This window comes from Rattus norvegicus, chromosome 10 (genome assembly GCF_021556685.1).
Source record: "Rattus norvegicus strain SHRSP/BbbUtx chromosome 10, alternate assembly SHRSP_T2T, whole genome shotgun sequence".
NCBI lineage: Eukaryota > Metazoa > Chordata > Mammalia > Rodentia > Muridae > Rattus > Rattus norvegicus.
Window position 1 is genome coordinate 106,456,232 of NC_141543.1, and position 12,597 is coordinate 106,468,828.

General features: G+C 46.9%; 1 protein-coding gene across 1 annotated transcript; it reads right to left on the reverse strand.

Annotated features, from left to right (window-relative positions):
- Positions 1–340: 340 nt before the first annotated feature.
- Cd300cl1 (CD300c molecule like 1) lies at positions 341–8,396 on the reverse strand. Its single transcript, XM_087575057.1, has 4 exons — positions 8,267–8,396; positions 7,456–7,800; positions 5,481–5,595; positions 341–4,248 (listed from the first exon to the last, which is right to left on the reverse strand). Exons 1-4 carry the CDS (start codon positions 8,325–8,327, stop codon positions 4,149–4,151), a joined length of 621 nt encoding a protein of 206 aa, XP_087431183.1. The 5' UTR covers positions 8,328–8,396; the 3' UTR covers positions 341–4,148.
- Between the last annotated feature and the right edge of the window lie 4,201 nt (positions 8,397–12,597).

Below are 12,597 nucleotides of genomic sequence, written 5' to 3' on the forward strand. Positions count from 1 at the left end.
ACACACACACACACACACACACACACACACACAAACACACAATTAAAATAAAACAAATGATTTAAAAAGTAAAAATAATTGTATATTGTATTCAAAATCAACTTTAACAAACATACAAACAACTTTCAAAGAGGAAATCATTTATTAAAGAACATTTTATGGGGTTGGGGATTTAGCTCAGTGGTAGAGCGCTTGCCTATGAAGCACAAGGCCCTGGGTTCGGTCCGCAGCTCTGAAAAAAAGAACCAAAAAAAAAAAGAACATTTTATTATTGTCTTTAAATATTACTTATAGAGTGTGTGGTATAGGATGTGTTTGTGAGTGTGGGGTGCAGTGCAGCCTGCACATGGGAGTCAGAGGACAACTTATGGGAGTTGGTTCTCTCCTTCCACCCTAAGTCCTGGGCACTGACCTCAGGTGACCAGGATTTCACCACAAGGCTGATCCACCCCACCGATCCTTAGAAGATATTTTCAAAGTTCCCAAGTCATTGTGCTTACAGTCCATGTTCATAGATAAGGAGGTTATCCTAACAGTGCATTGGAGGCTCAGTGCTGCCTGGATTTAATGTCCAATTGGCCTGAGTTAGAGTCACCTGAGGAAACCTCAGCTGAGAAACAGCTCCATGCAGGCAGAGTGGTACAGACATTTGATGCCCACAGTGGGGAGGCAGGGGCAGGGGGATCTCTGTGAGTTCTAGGACAGCAAGTCACCATGACTACATACAGAGACAGACTTCCTGTTTCAGCTCTGGGCTGGTGGTCCTGGGTTCTATAAGAAAGCAGGCTGAGCAAGCCATGAGGAGCAGAACAGTAAGTGACCGCCCTCCATGGCCTCTGCATCAGCTGCTGCCTCGGGGTTCCTGCCCTGTCTGTCTTCTGTTTTGACTGCTTTGATGCTGGACTGAGATATGGAAGAGACAACAGAGTAAACCTTTTCTTCCCCAAGTTGCTTTTGGTTGTGGTTGGTGATTCTTCAGGGCAACAGAATCCCTGCCTGAGACATGGGCTCACACTCGAAGTCCCAACACGGGCTTTTCAGAAAACCTTTCCTTTTATAAAACTTTGTGTTGTTTTTCATGTCTGTCTGTCCGTCTTTCTGTCTATGAACCTTATAAGACAGGTCTTACAGAGACCAGAAGGAGGCATTAATCCCTTGAGCTGGGCTGTGAGACACCCAGGCTGGGTGCTAAGAAGTGAACTCAGCGTCTCTGCCAGAGCAGCTGCTGCTCTCAGTGGAGCCATCTCTCGAGCCCAAATTTGATTTTCCTTTTAGGAACTTGATTGTCTTTCCCAAGATGGGAACAGCAGAGGACTTGTCCAGTGTGGAGGAAGACTTACAGATAGGTAAGAAGAGAGCCGAGACACCAAGACTTAAGACTACCACTCCAGCTAGAAGACCACTGTGTACCAGTGTGAACCGCGCTGGCTCAGTGGGTGATGATGCTCAGCAAGCCTGGTGACCTGGATTCAGTTTCTGTACCTCATGTGACTGTGGAAGGAGGGAACTGATTCCTGTGGCATGCACGCTCACACACACATCACACATGTACTCAATAATCATGAAAAATAAAATGTAAGGAGTTAGACACAAACATGTTTACAATTCAGGAGAGCAATTTAAATTTTAGGGCGTCACCTTCTCTTCTCCCTGTTATGACTAGTCTCCCCCTCCTCTTCATCTTCTTAGGTTGTTGATTTTGTTGAAAATGTTTTTGCTTATTTTTATTTGCATGAGGGTTTGTGCCCCTGTCCATATCACTGTACCTGGCAGTGCTCAGACAGGGCCGAAGAGGTAGTTGGATCCCCTAGAAATGGAGTTAGAGGCCACTGTGAGCTTCTATGGGGTGCAAACCTGGATGAACAGCCAGTGCTTGTGACTGCCAAACCATCTCTCCACTGTCGTATGTCGTCTAAGATGACCTAGAATTTACCATATAGCTGAGGATGAAACTCCAGATTCTCCTGCCTCTAAGTCAAGTGTGCTGGGATTGCAAGCACGTGCTTGTATGGAAATTTCTTAAGTCAGAGTCAAAGGCCTAAGCTAGAAAGGAAATATTGACTAATTTGCTGCACTGCAATTAAAAGCTTTTCATCTAAAGGTATATCTCCTTCTCTATATCTCTGTGCATATGTCTATCTCTATATATCAGTATCTATTGCTATAACTATCTATCTATACATATCTATATCTATATCCATATCTATATCTATATCTATATCTATATCTATATCTATATCTATATCTATATCTATATCTATATCTATATATCTGACAGTGGAGGTAATTCAGTCAATATAGGGCCCGTTGAACCAGCATGAGGACCTGAGGCAGATCAGAAGAACTCACATAAAAAGCAGGTCTTGGTGATGTGTGCTTGTGTTGTATTTCATAACAACAGCAGGAAAGGGGAGGGAGGAAGAAAACAAGAATGGGGAAGGAAGGTGAAGGGAAAAGACCTTCTAAAGTGTTTAACCACGGAAGGGAAAAATGCTGTCTTGGGTGATTACATAGCCAACCAGAGGGCAGCACAGGCTGGGTGCACGTTAGAGCATCCACATATCAGTTGTTGGAACCTCAAAGACACCATGTTAACTGGTAAAGCCACAAGACTTAGAAATGAAGCAGGTGACTGGGCATGGTAGCACATGGCTGTAACCCCAGAACTAGGGGGCCGAGGCTGGAGGATCAGGATCGGGGGTTGGAAACTACCCTGGGCTGTATAGTGAGACCCTATTAATGACAAAGAAGGAAGAAGAAAGGACGGAGAACATTGAAAGACAGGCAGGCAGGCAGACAGACAGACAGATAGGAGGGGAGTGTGGGGTGCATCTCTGTGGCAAAGTGCTTGTTCTATGAGTCAGGCTTTGGGGTTACTTCAGAACACAGGGGGTAAATGTAACATTGGTTCTGGTATGACAGTGCTGGTCAATTTCTGAGTTCAAGGCCAAACGGGTCAATACAGTGAATTCTGGACCAGACATCTGTAGTGAGATTCTATGTATGTAAAACAAAAAAAATATATAACCTTGTTTATATAACAATCAGACCCAGAGAAGCTAAAAAACACACTCTTGGCAAGCCCATGAGCATGTATGTGGCAAAGCCTTAAGCCAAGCAGATATAAGTGTTAGATTCAGGATGTCACCAGGGTGGCTGGGAAGCAGGGATGTGACAGCAGACAGTAAGGTCATCAATGTAGACTGCATTCTATTAGTGAATCTGGAGGACACAGTGCATTGAGTATTTCTCATGGAAGGTGTACGTATTTATTGGAGAAGCTGTCAAATTGTCTTTGAAATATCTACATCTCTACCTGTTAATGAGTGATGCCCTGGCCTTGGTTGGCGATGTTTCCTTCTGCTGTGGTATAAGTGACCATCAGGTGCTCAGCCCTATATGACACCACGAATTACAGACAAGGCAGGGAGGGAGAGGAAAGAGTTCCGCAGGAGAGGTAGAGGAGTACACTGCCCTGAAATGCTGAGTTCTGAATGTGGCATTGTCTCGTGATCCCAAGGTCACTACAGCCTTGGTTACACGCCCAAGACGAGGTCAGCAAGGTCAGCTAGCATTCAGTCAGGAGGCACTAACTGTTCTCTGTGAGATTCAAAAAGAAAAAGAGAAATGGAACATGAAGGGGAGCAGGGGACACAGGCCTGAGGGAGTGGGAGGGTGGGGACGCAGGTGGACAGGATAGAGCTATGTTGTACACAATGTGAACACACCAAAGAACAAGTAATGGTGCTGTGTTATAATTCTATGCAATTAATTTTAATAAATTTATTTAATATATGAGTGTACTATCTGCATGTGCACCTGTATAGCAGAGGAGGGAATCGGATCCTATTGCAGGAGGTTGTGAGCCACCAGTGTGGTGACTGGGATTTGAAATCAGGGCCTCTGGAAGAGCAGCTGCTGCTCTTAACCACTGAGCCAATTCTCCAGCGGGTATTTATTGGGCACATTCTTCTATGTGTTTGATAGAGCGCAAAGAATCTTCTAACCATCTCAGAGCATTCTCAAGGACACAGGTTTACTTGTTCTCCTCAGCGAATATAGGTGATGTGTCCAGGACAGAGCCTCCACGTCAACAGTCTTCACTGGTATCCGTGACAGGGCCAAATGCCGTGCCTCCCAGAGCACCTCTAAGGCCTGTTCACCCACAGGAAGGCACTAATCATGCACAGGAACAGGGGCAACTCCAGAAACACCAGAACCCAGAAGTAGAGGCTATTCAGAAGGGACCTGGAAGGGACATAGTCACAATAAGTCTCCTTCTGAGAAGGGGATGCTGATACCCTGTGCTATGTTCCTGTGTCCTCCCCAGGTCTGTGTCCACATAGATCTATGCAGGGACAAGGACAGGACTGCCTGAAAGGCCAGTGTGATTAATCCACAGCTCAAGAAGTAACCGCGAACTCTGGCCTGGCCTGTTCTCTGCAGACCAAACCCATGGGACTCTAACCTCAGGGCCTCTAACCAGGCCGGCACCTCCTCCCCAGCCCACACCCAGATCTCTTCTAACTGGACTTCTCCTCACACTTTCTCCTGGGTGTCATATGTATATATATGTATATATGTGTATATATATACACATATACACATACTATGTAGTCCCAGCTGAAACACGATGGCCTTCAACTCATAGACATCCACTTGTCTTCACCTCCCATGTACTGGGTGTCTTGTGTTTCCATACCCCGTGCCTTATTTATTTTACATATATAATTCTTTGTGTGTGTGTGTGTGTGTGTGTGTGTGTGTGTGTGTGTGTGTGTGCTCATGTGTATGTATGCAGGTGCACATGGGTGTGCTTGAATGTAGAGGTCAGAGAATAACCTCGGTCATTCCTCAAGAGCCACACTTCTGTGTCTGTCTTGAGACAGGCCTCATTATGTAGTCCAGGCTAGAATGGAATTCACTATGTAGTCCAGGCTGGTCCGAAAGTCACAGAGCTTGACCTGCCTCTGCCTCCCAAGTGCTGGGATTAAAGGTGGGAGCCACCACAGCACACCATCTGTCTTCTTTTCTGACAGCATATCTCACTATTCTGCAACTTGACAAGTACGCTGTGTAGCCAGTGAGTCTCAGGCATCCTTCCGTCTCTACCTCAATATTTCTGGCCTTTTAGGTACCACAATGCCTGATTTTTCCTGTAGGTGATATGGCTCAAATTGAGATGTACTCAGATGGGCAGAACCATCTTCACCAAGCCATTTCTCAAGGCTCTGGATGTGTTTAGGTAGTGCCTGCTTGGCAGGAAAATAATTCCAGCTCGGTGGGTCTGTATCTGAGTCTCACTTCTGTGTCCTTATTTTTAGATAAGCAACTGGCACTCACAAAACCCTCCAGGTTAGCCTGAGGTTGGGAAATGCAGGAGGGGCATACAAGAGGGAGATCCAAACCCTTCTACCTTTGCTCTCTCAGTATGAACCCTCCTGCCCAATACGAAGGCCTCAAGGACATGGTTTCCTCACCGAGTCTGTGGGCTGGGAGCAGGAATTGTTTCATTTGTGGTCACGCTGGGCTGAGTGTAACTGGCTGTGGATCTGGTGGGCTCCAGGATTTTTATACTGCTCCCAGGACTTGAACCTGTGATTGGAAGCAATAATGGGAACACAAGACAATTCCCATGACCTCCACATTGCTTCCTACCCACAGGAAGCTCTGTCACTCTGCTTTACACGGCTCCCTGGGGCATGTGGACAGCTGTCTGACAGCCTATCATCCACATGGCCACACCAATGCCTGGTCAGGGATTCCCTTCCCAGCCCATCTCAGGGTGCACAGTGTCTGGCCTGCACTTGTAAACATGGAGACAGTCTTCTTACAGAGGAGAGTGGAAGTGTCAGTGACAAGACACTTAATGAGTACCAGGTCCCATCCAACCTCAACCACACTGTTTGCTTCCTTGTCTGCCATCTTTCTGGGGACAAACAAGGTAATGGGACTCCTTGCCTGCCTGGTCCACTCATTCCCAGTGTTAGCCAGAAAGGCAGCTGGGCAGTGTTCTCTGAGGAATGAGCAGATGGAAAGTTCTAGAAAGGCAGGTGATTGCAGGGCCCTGGGGAGAGTGGCCTCTACTGCAGAGAGACAGCTGTGTCGGTGGGATTTGCCTTCCCAGACTTCAGTGTGGATCCACAGAGGAGGTTGCTGGGAAACATAAGGGGAAAATCAAAATTGAGAACCGGGAGCTGGGTTTGCTGATGTATGTTTGCAATGCGAGCGCTGGAGCTGCAAAAAAGCAGGCATTCAAGATGAATCCTGAGAACACAGTGAGATTGGGCTACTTGATATCCTCTCTCAAATAACTATGATGATGATGATGATGAAGATGGAGAAAGAGAAGGAGAAAAAGAAGGAGAAAGATGAAGAACAAGAAGAACAAGGAGAACAAGAACAGAAAGAAGAGGAAGATGTGGTGGTAGAAACTGGGATCATCAGAGGCATTTGATACCTTCTTTCAGTCCCTCACCACCCCTGCTCTTAAGGGTTCTAAGAACAAGAGAGGCCCCATAATCTGAGAATGAACTACAGACATGGAGAACTTTGGCCACCAAAGTAGCTGAAAGCCTGTTTTCCATCCAGCAAGGGGAACCTGGAGGAATCCTCTGAGTTTCTTCCAGCAGTAAATTGTTGCTGGGAAACAGGGACATGGGGGAGCTTGGAGGAGTTGAAGGGGGTCCTCAGGGTGCTGAGATGCCCTATACACTGTCTAGGCTCTTCCTTCTCTGTCTGGTGGTGTCTCAGAAGTCACAGAACCAGTGATGAAGCTGGTACCCCAAGAATCCCAATGGAGGGGAACTATCTACTCAGTCGCAGGTCAGAGGCACCTTGAGAGAGGGGAGTTGATGTGCAGGGGTTCTGTTCCCATATGGAGATTGGGGACAGGATCATATGAGACCTGAGAAGGAGGACTTGTGTCTTATCAGGACAGAAAGTCACAGAGAGGCAGAGACTCAGAGCCTGTCTCTAGAAAGTTTCACACCTGAAACTGTCCCACAGTGGACACAGAGAATCCACAACAGGGGCTGAGAAGAGGACTCAGGGGGTCCGTGTTTGCCAAGCCTGCTGACTTGAGTTTGACCCACAAGTTGTAAATAGAGAACTGACACCCAGAAGTTCTCCTTTGACTCTCACACAGCATGGGCCAGCCCCTAGTCACAGACAAATAGACAGATAAATACACAAACAAGCAAACAAATAAATTAGAAAAAGGCCACCTAAGGACACAGGCTCCCCACTGTGCCTGTGTGCATGGACACACATGTACTAGTATATACACACACTATCACACATGCCACACATGTTCTCACAGAAGCATGTGTGGATGCACACTCTGTCCTGGATCACTCACTCTCACAGCTCCTCATGCTAAGGATCATGGCTTCCTTCTTCCATGAGAGAATGACAGGCCTGGACTCAGGCTGCCCTGACATGAAGGAGGCTTACCTGGGATGACAGACACCTCAACCCTGAATGACTCTCTATTCCGAAAGCGGTAATAGGGAAATGGTGTATCCACCCCACATATGTAGGTGCCTGCATCCTCCAGGGTGAGGCTCTGCAAGGTCACTGTGAAGGTCAGGTTGTCTGGATGGTCCCGGATGGACACTCGGCCATTCCTAGCTTCTTCTGAGCCTCTGGTCATGACAATATCTTCGCAAAGTAGAACATGTGACCCTCTGCACCAGTACTTGATGGTCGACTTGAATTTCTCCTTATATGGACAAGTCACACTCAGAGATTCCCCCACAGTGCCTGTCACACTGCTGGGGCCACGCAGAGGGACACAGCCTAGAAAACACAAACCTCCATTCTGCATCTTATAGCTGGATGAGGAGGAAGGCCTCCCTTGAGTCAGCTCTTAGAAAACTCTCAGGTCTTGAGGCAACAGTGAGAAAGGAGAGAGGCTTTGTCAGAGCAGGAGTCAGCACTGAGGTTATGGAGACGTTGTAAGACAAATAGAGATTATGTGGTTATGGCAATGACCATCACAGGTGACCCACTCAGTGGGTCCTGATTCTGTCTCACATGTGGTAGAGATGACTGTAATGTGCACGGACACCTGTCAGCACCAGTGAAGAAGATGCTGACCGCTCCTGGGTCCCATCCCTCTCCACCCCCAAACCCACACTCTGGCCTTCTCTCTATGCCTGCCTGTCTGCGCTGGATGCTCCATTCACCTCCCGTGGCCCTGTCAGGCTTACAGCAGGAGCTTCCATTTTCAATGATGGATCTGACATACTTGTCCCGTGCTCACCTGGGACCCGAGAGAGGAGCAGAGCTGAAGGCAGCCACAATCCTATTCCTCTGCGGATCATTTCTTCAGCTCAGTTGTCACCTGCACCCACACCAGAGCCTAGAGGGACAAAGGAGCAGTCTCCTTCTACACAGTAGACTGTCCTCTTGCCTAGTTCTCCTTTTTCTCCTCAGCTTCCTGGTTCCTTGATCCCATGAGAGGCTCCAGATGAAAGGTATATGGAGGGCTCTATAGATGTTCCAGTCCTCAGAGCCTGTGGTTCCTACTATGCCTAGCAAGTAGAGACACCCATGGTTGTGGTTTGAGGATGCCCTCTGTCCCTGAGGGCTTCAACCTCCTGCCTGAAGGCCTGGGGGAACATTTCCTTTTTCGGTCAGGTGGTCCACCCTCTCTGAGAAGCCACTTCCTGAGTGGTTTAGAAAGCTGCCCTTCTCTTCCTCTAGCTTTGTGATCACAGAGAAACCTCCTCCTTTCAAAAATCATATTACAGGGTATCTGAGTCTACGGGGTCTTCAACACTATCTCTGCGTTCACACTGCTGGTGAAGCTCATGCTATGATGTGAATCCTGGGTCCCCTGCAGTGTTTCACCCCTTGTCAGACCCTTGTGTGTCCCCTGCAGTGTTTGACCCCTTCTGAGCCCTGCTGATGCATGTGGAAGCCTTTTGATCCTAACGAAGGAACGTCCTGGCTGGGTAGGAACACAGCTGGGGATACACCTAGGCGCTGGTCCATTCATTCCTGTCTTTTGCTCTCTGTCTTTGTCCCTGGGATTTAGGCTGGTCTTGCTGGATTTCTCCTCAGGAAATTTGGGGCACATAGTCATTCTTTTGTTACTGTAGCCTTAAGCCGGGTTTTCCCACTGTGCTTCCTAGATTTTTCTGCCTAGTCAACTTGGGGTATATATTCAATGGATAAAGCTACAGAATTGGCATTCTTTCTTAACAGGAATGACCCGCTTATGTGTGTTTTTTAATCCCACATGCTTACGCCCAGATCTCGGTGCTGTGGTGGTGAGAACATCAACAGATCTGTAGGTCACAGCTTTTTCCTCTCCTATCAGTCTGCCATCTTATTCTGTTTGGTTTGCTCTTGTCTGTGGCAGCATCTCTAGCCCAGGCTGGCCTCTATTTAGCTAAGATGTCCTGGAACTCATCTTCCTGCCCTCACATCCTGAGTCCAGAGATTCTAGGTGTGTGTCACCACAGCCCGATCATGGTGTGCTCAAGATGGAGCCCAGGGCTTCACACTTGCTAGGCAAGCACTGTGCCGACTAAGACACATCCTCGGCCCTGATGATTTGAGAAAGTGTCTCACACGGCCACTCACCTGGGCTGCAATGAACTATTTAGCTCAAGCTAACCTTGAACTCGCAGAAATCTCCCTTCCCTTCAGTGCCAGAAGTAGATGAGAGCCACTATACATGACAGTTCTGTCTTCCTGTGTCTCCTGGCCCCATGTCTAGACATGGACATGATTTCTGGTAGGTGTTGTGTTGAAGAATGGAAGAATGGCCTCAGATCTCTCCTTTCAGAAAACTCCATTTCCCAGTGCTGGCCGTCCACTTCTCTTTCTTGTTGGGGAAGAAGGGATGAAAGTGAGTACTGAACCCCGCTGACCCACCTGACTACAGAGGCACTTACACCCCTCTGATCTACAGGAATATCTCCAGACCGGGGTGACATTTTGGGGGTAAATTTATACTTTCAGTTCCCTGAATTGGGACTCAACTCTGTGTATCTACTCTTATTCCACTCACATCTGGTCCCTAATAACACAGAATGCAGATGGCCTCCCTACTAAAACAGAATGCAGTTCTCCTAGTAACCCAAATGCAGAAGGTCTTCCAATGTATCATTTTCCTGCCTCTCAGTGATTTATCTTCAGGGTTTCTGCCTGCACTCTGTCTGTGTCCACTTGTTGGGCCCTACCTTGGTGTTTCTGTCCCCCCCTCGATGAGCCTTTTAGCCTGCTATAGCAAGAAATTGTCTACACCCTTGGCAGCTGCTCTTAGCCCCTGATTTGGGGCTGGGATTTTCCATGGCACCCTTCCTCCCCACCCGAGACTTCCTGCTTGTTGTTGTTAAGAAGTTGTTTATGCCCCTGATTGGGTTGGAACTTTCACCACACAGAGTTTTCCTGTTTTCCTGGTTGGGGATTTTCACCTGCCTTGTTGTTTTCCACGGCTTTTGCCTTGGGTAATATAAGGAGATCTCAGCAAAGCCTTGGTGGCACTCACTGAAAAACGGGTGACCCGTGTACTTGATTTATTTCAATCCCACAGACCTACGCCCGATATTCATACACTGGTGGCGCAGGCGCCGACTTCTGGAGGTTCCACCGAGATCGGGAAAGAGAGGACAAACTGACGGGATCGTTCCAAAAGGCCGGCCAGCAAGGAAGCAGAACATATTGGGGACAAGCAGCGACCACGGGGCAAAACTGGAAGTAAGTAGTGCTACGAAGGTTTTGTCTTACCGATGGGAACTACAAGTTCTTCTCGTTATTGGTCGTAGATAAGCTTGTAAGTTTACTCAAACAACAAGGTACTGGTATTAAGGTAAAGATAGCCCAAGATTTTGTTAAAACTATAGAACAAGTCAGTCCTTGGTTTATAGCTAGTGGCAGTTTGAATATTCTGGATTGGAAAGGGAGATTGAGAAATTGGGAGCAAATGGCCAGGAAAGGCCCCAGTAAGCAGAGTTCAGAAGGATGGCAGAAATCGAAAACATGTGCAAAGATAAAGATTTGGGGTAGTGGTAAGTAAACCTTGTCAGAAGGGGACAAGGTAATAATGGTAAAATGTTTTTGTGTATGTGTTCTCTTTGAGTTATGCTAATATCTAGAGAAGCAAAGTCGATTCTCATAGATGCTTTTAGTCTTTGGACCCTGACTAGAGGCAGTTTACACCCTAGACAAGAGAGAGAATGGGGTTGAGAAAAACCGTCCTCCCAGACTCTCCACTTTGGAGATGCTTTGGCAAAAGAAGGAAGTGAGCTTAAGTTTTTTGGAGCTCTCTGGAGACAGAGGGAGGTGGGAGACGTCTTGCCTCCATGCTGGCTCCTATTGGAGAAGTGCTTATTTCTGGTTCTGGATCCTTTAGGATATCTGGGTCCCTTTGGTGGAACACCATCTAGTTCTTTTCCTCTATGTTTATTGTCTGTCCTTGGTGCACCAAGCTGTCCATGTATGTCAATTTATGTCTGGGTTTTGCTTCTCGTTGCTTGAATGTTTTGTGTTTCATGTTTTAAAAATAAAAATGGTTAAAACTTTAAATGCTGGTTGATTCACCCATTGATGTTTTAACTCCTTTCAAGAAAGGAACAAATAAATAAAAAGTTTCAATTGGCTTTTGGAGCCTGCATCTGTAGCTAGAAGCCTAAGTTGCTGAAAACGGGTGACCCTCGTATGTGTTTTCTTTCAATCCTGCAGACCTACGCCCCATATTCACACACTGGCGGCGCAGGCACCGACAAAGAAAAAGTCTGGGAAGTGGCGATTATTAAGAGACTTAAGGGAAATTAATAAAATTACGATACCTATGGGATCTACTCAACCTGGTCTCCCTTGTCCTGTAGCTATACGTAAGAATTGGCATATGATAGTTATTGACTTAAAGGACTGTTTCTTTACTATCCTACTAGATCCTAAAGACTGTGAGAGATTTGCTTTTAGCATTCCTTCTGTGAATTTTTCTTTTCTCTTCCTTTTCGTGATTGTTGTTGTTGTTTATTTTCTTTTATTTTTCTTTTCAACATAAGGTATCTTTCTGAATTTGCAGTCTAGACCAGGCTGGCCTCAAACTCACAGAGATTTGACTCTGTATCCACAGTGTTTTCAGTAAAATACTGGACCAGCAACCCCAGCATTTCTTCCTCTTTCCAGAGACTGCCGGTCAGTTCTTTTTTCTCATTACTCTGATTAATATCAACACAAAGGACGCTTAAGGACTGAAAGGTTTATTTTGGCTCATGGTTTAAAGGGATTCAGTCCACTGTGGTGGAAAGGCGGGGTGGTGGCTGTGAGATGTCTGCTCACATGGCCTCCACAGTGGAAAGCAGAGAGGGATAAGAGCTGGTGTTCCCTTCCTTCCTCCCTTCTTTCTGTTTATCCAGTCCGCCATTCAGCCCAGAATAGGAATCTGCTCTCTGCACTCCTTCTCTCCCTAAGAGAGACCTTCCTCCATCCTGCTCCTTAGAAAGGCCCTGATCACAACAGAAGGCCCTGAAGAGACACAAGGACGTGCCACATTTCCAGAGAAGCCCTACTAGGCATCTCCCAGATGCGTCTCTCCCGGTGGAGTTGCAGTGATCAGCACTGGATGTGTCTACA

Bases quoted from the DNA above. Each gene is read 5' to 3' on its own strand.
- Cd300cl1 (XM_087575057.1), bottom strand. From the start codon at position 8,327: ATGATCCGCAGAGGAATAGGATTGTGGCTGCCTTCAGCTCTGCTCCTC. The intron at 7,801-8,266 runs GTGAGCACGGGA...TGTGTTTTCTAG, and splicing joins GCTCCTCTCTCGGGTCCCAG to GCTGTGTCCCTCTGCGTGGC. The intron at 4,249-5,480 runs GTGAGGAAACCA...TGTCCCTTCCAG, and splicing joins GCTCCCAGCCCACAGACTCG to GTCCCTTCTGAATAGCCTCT.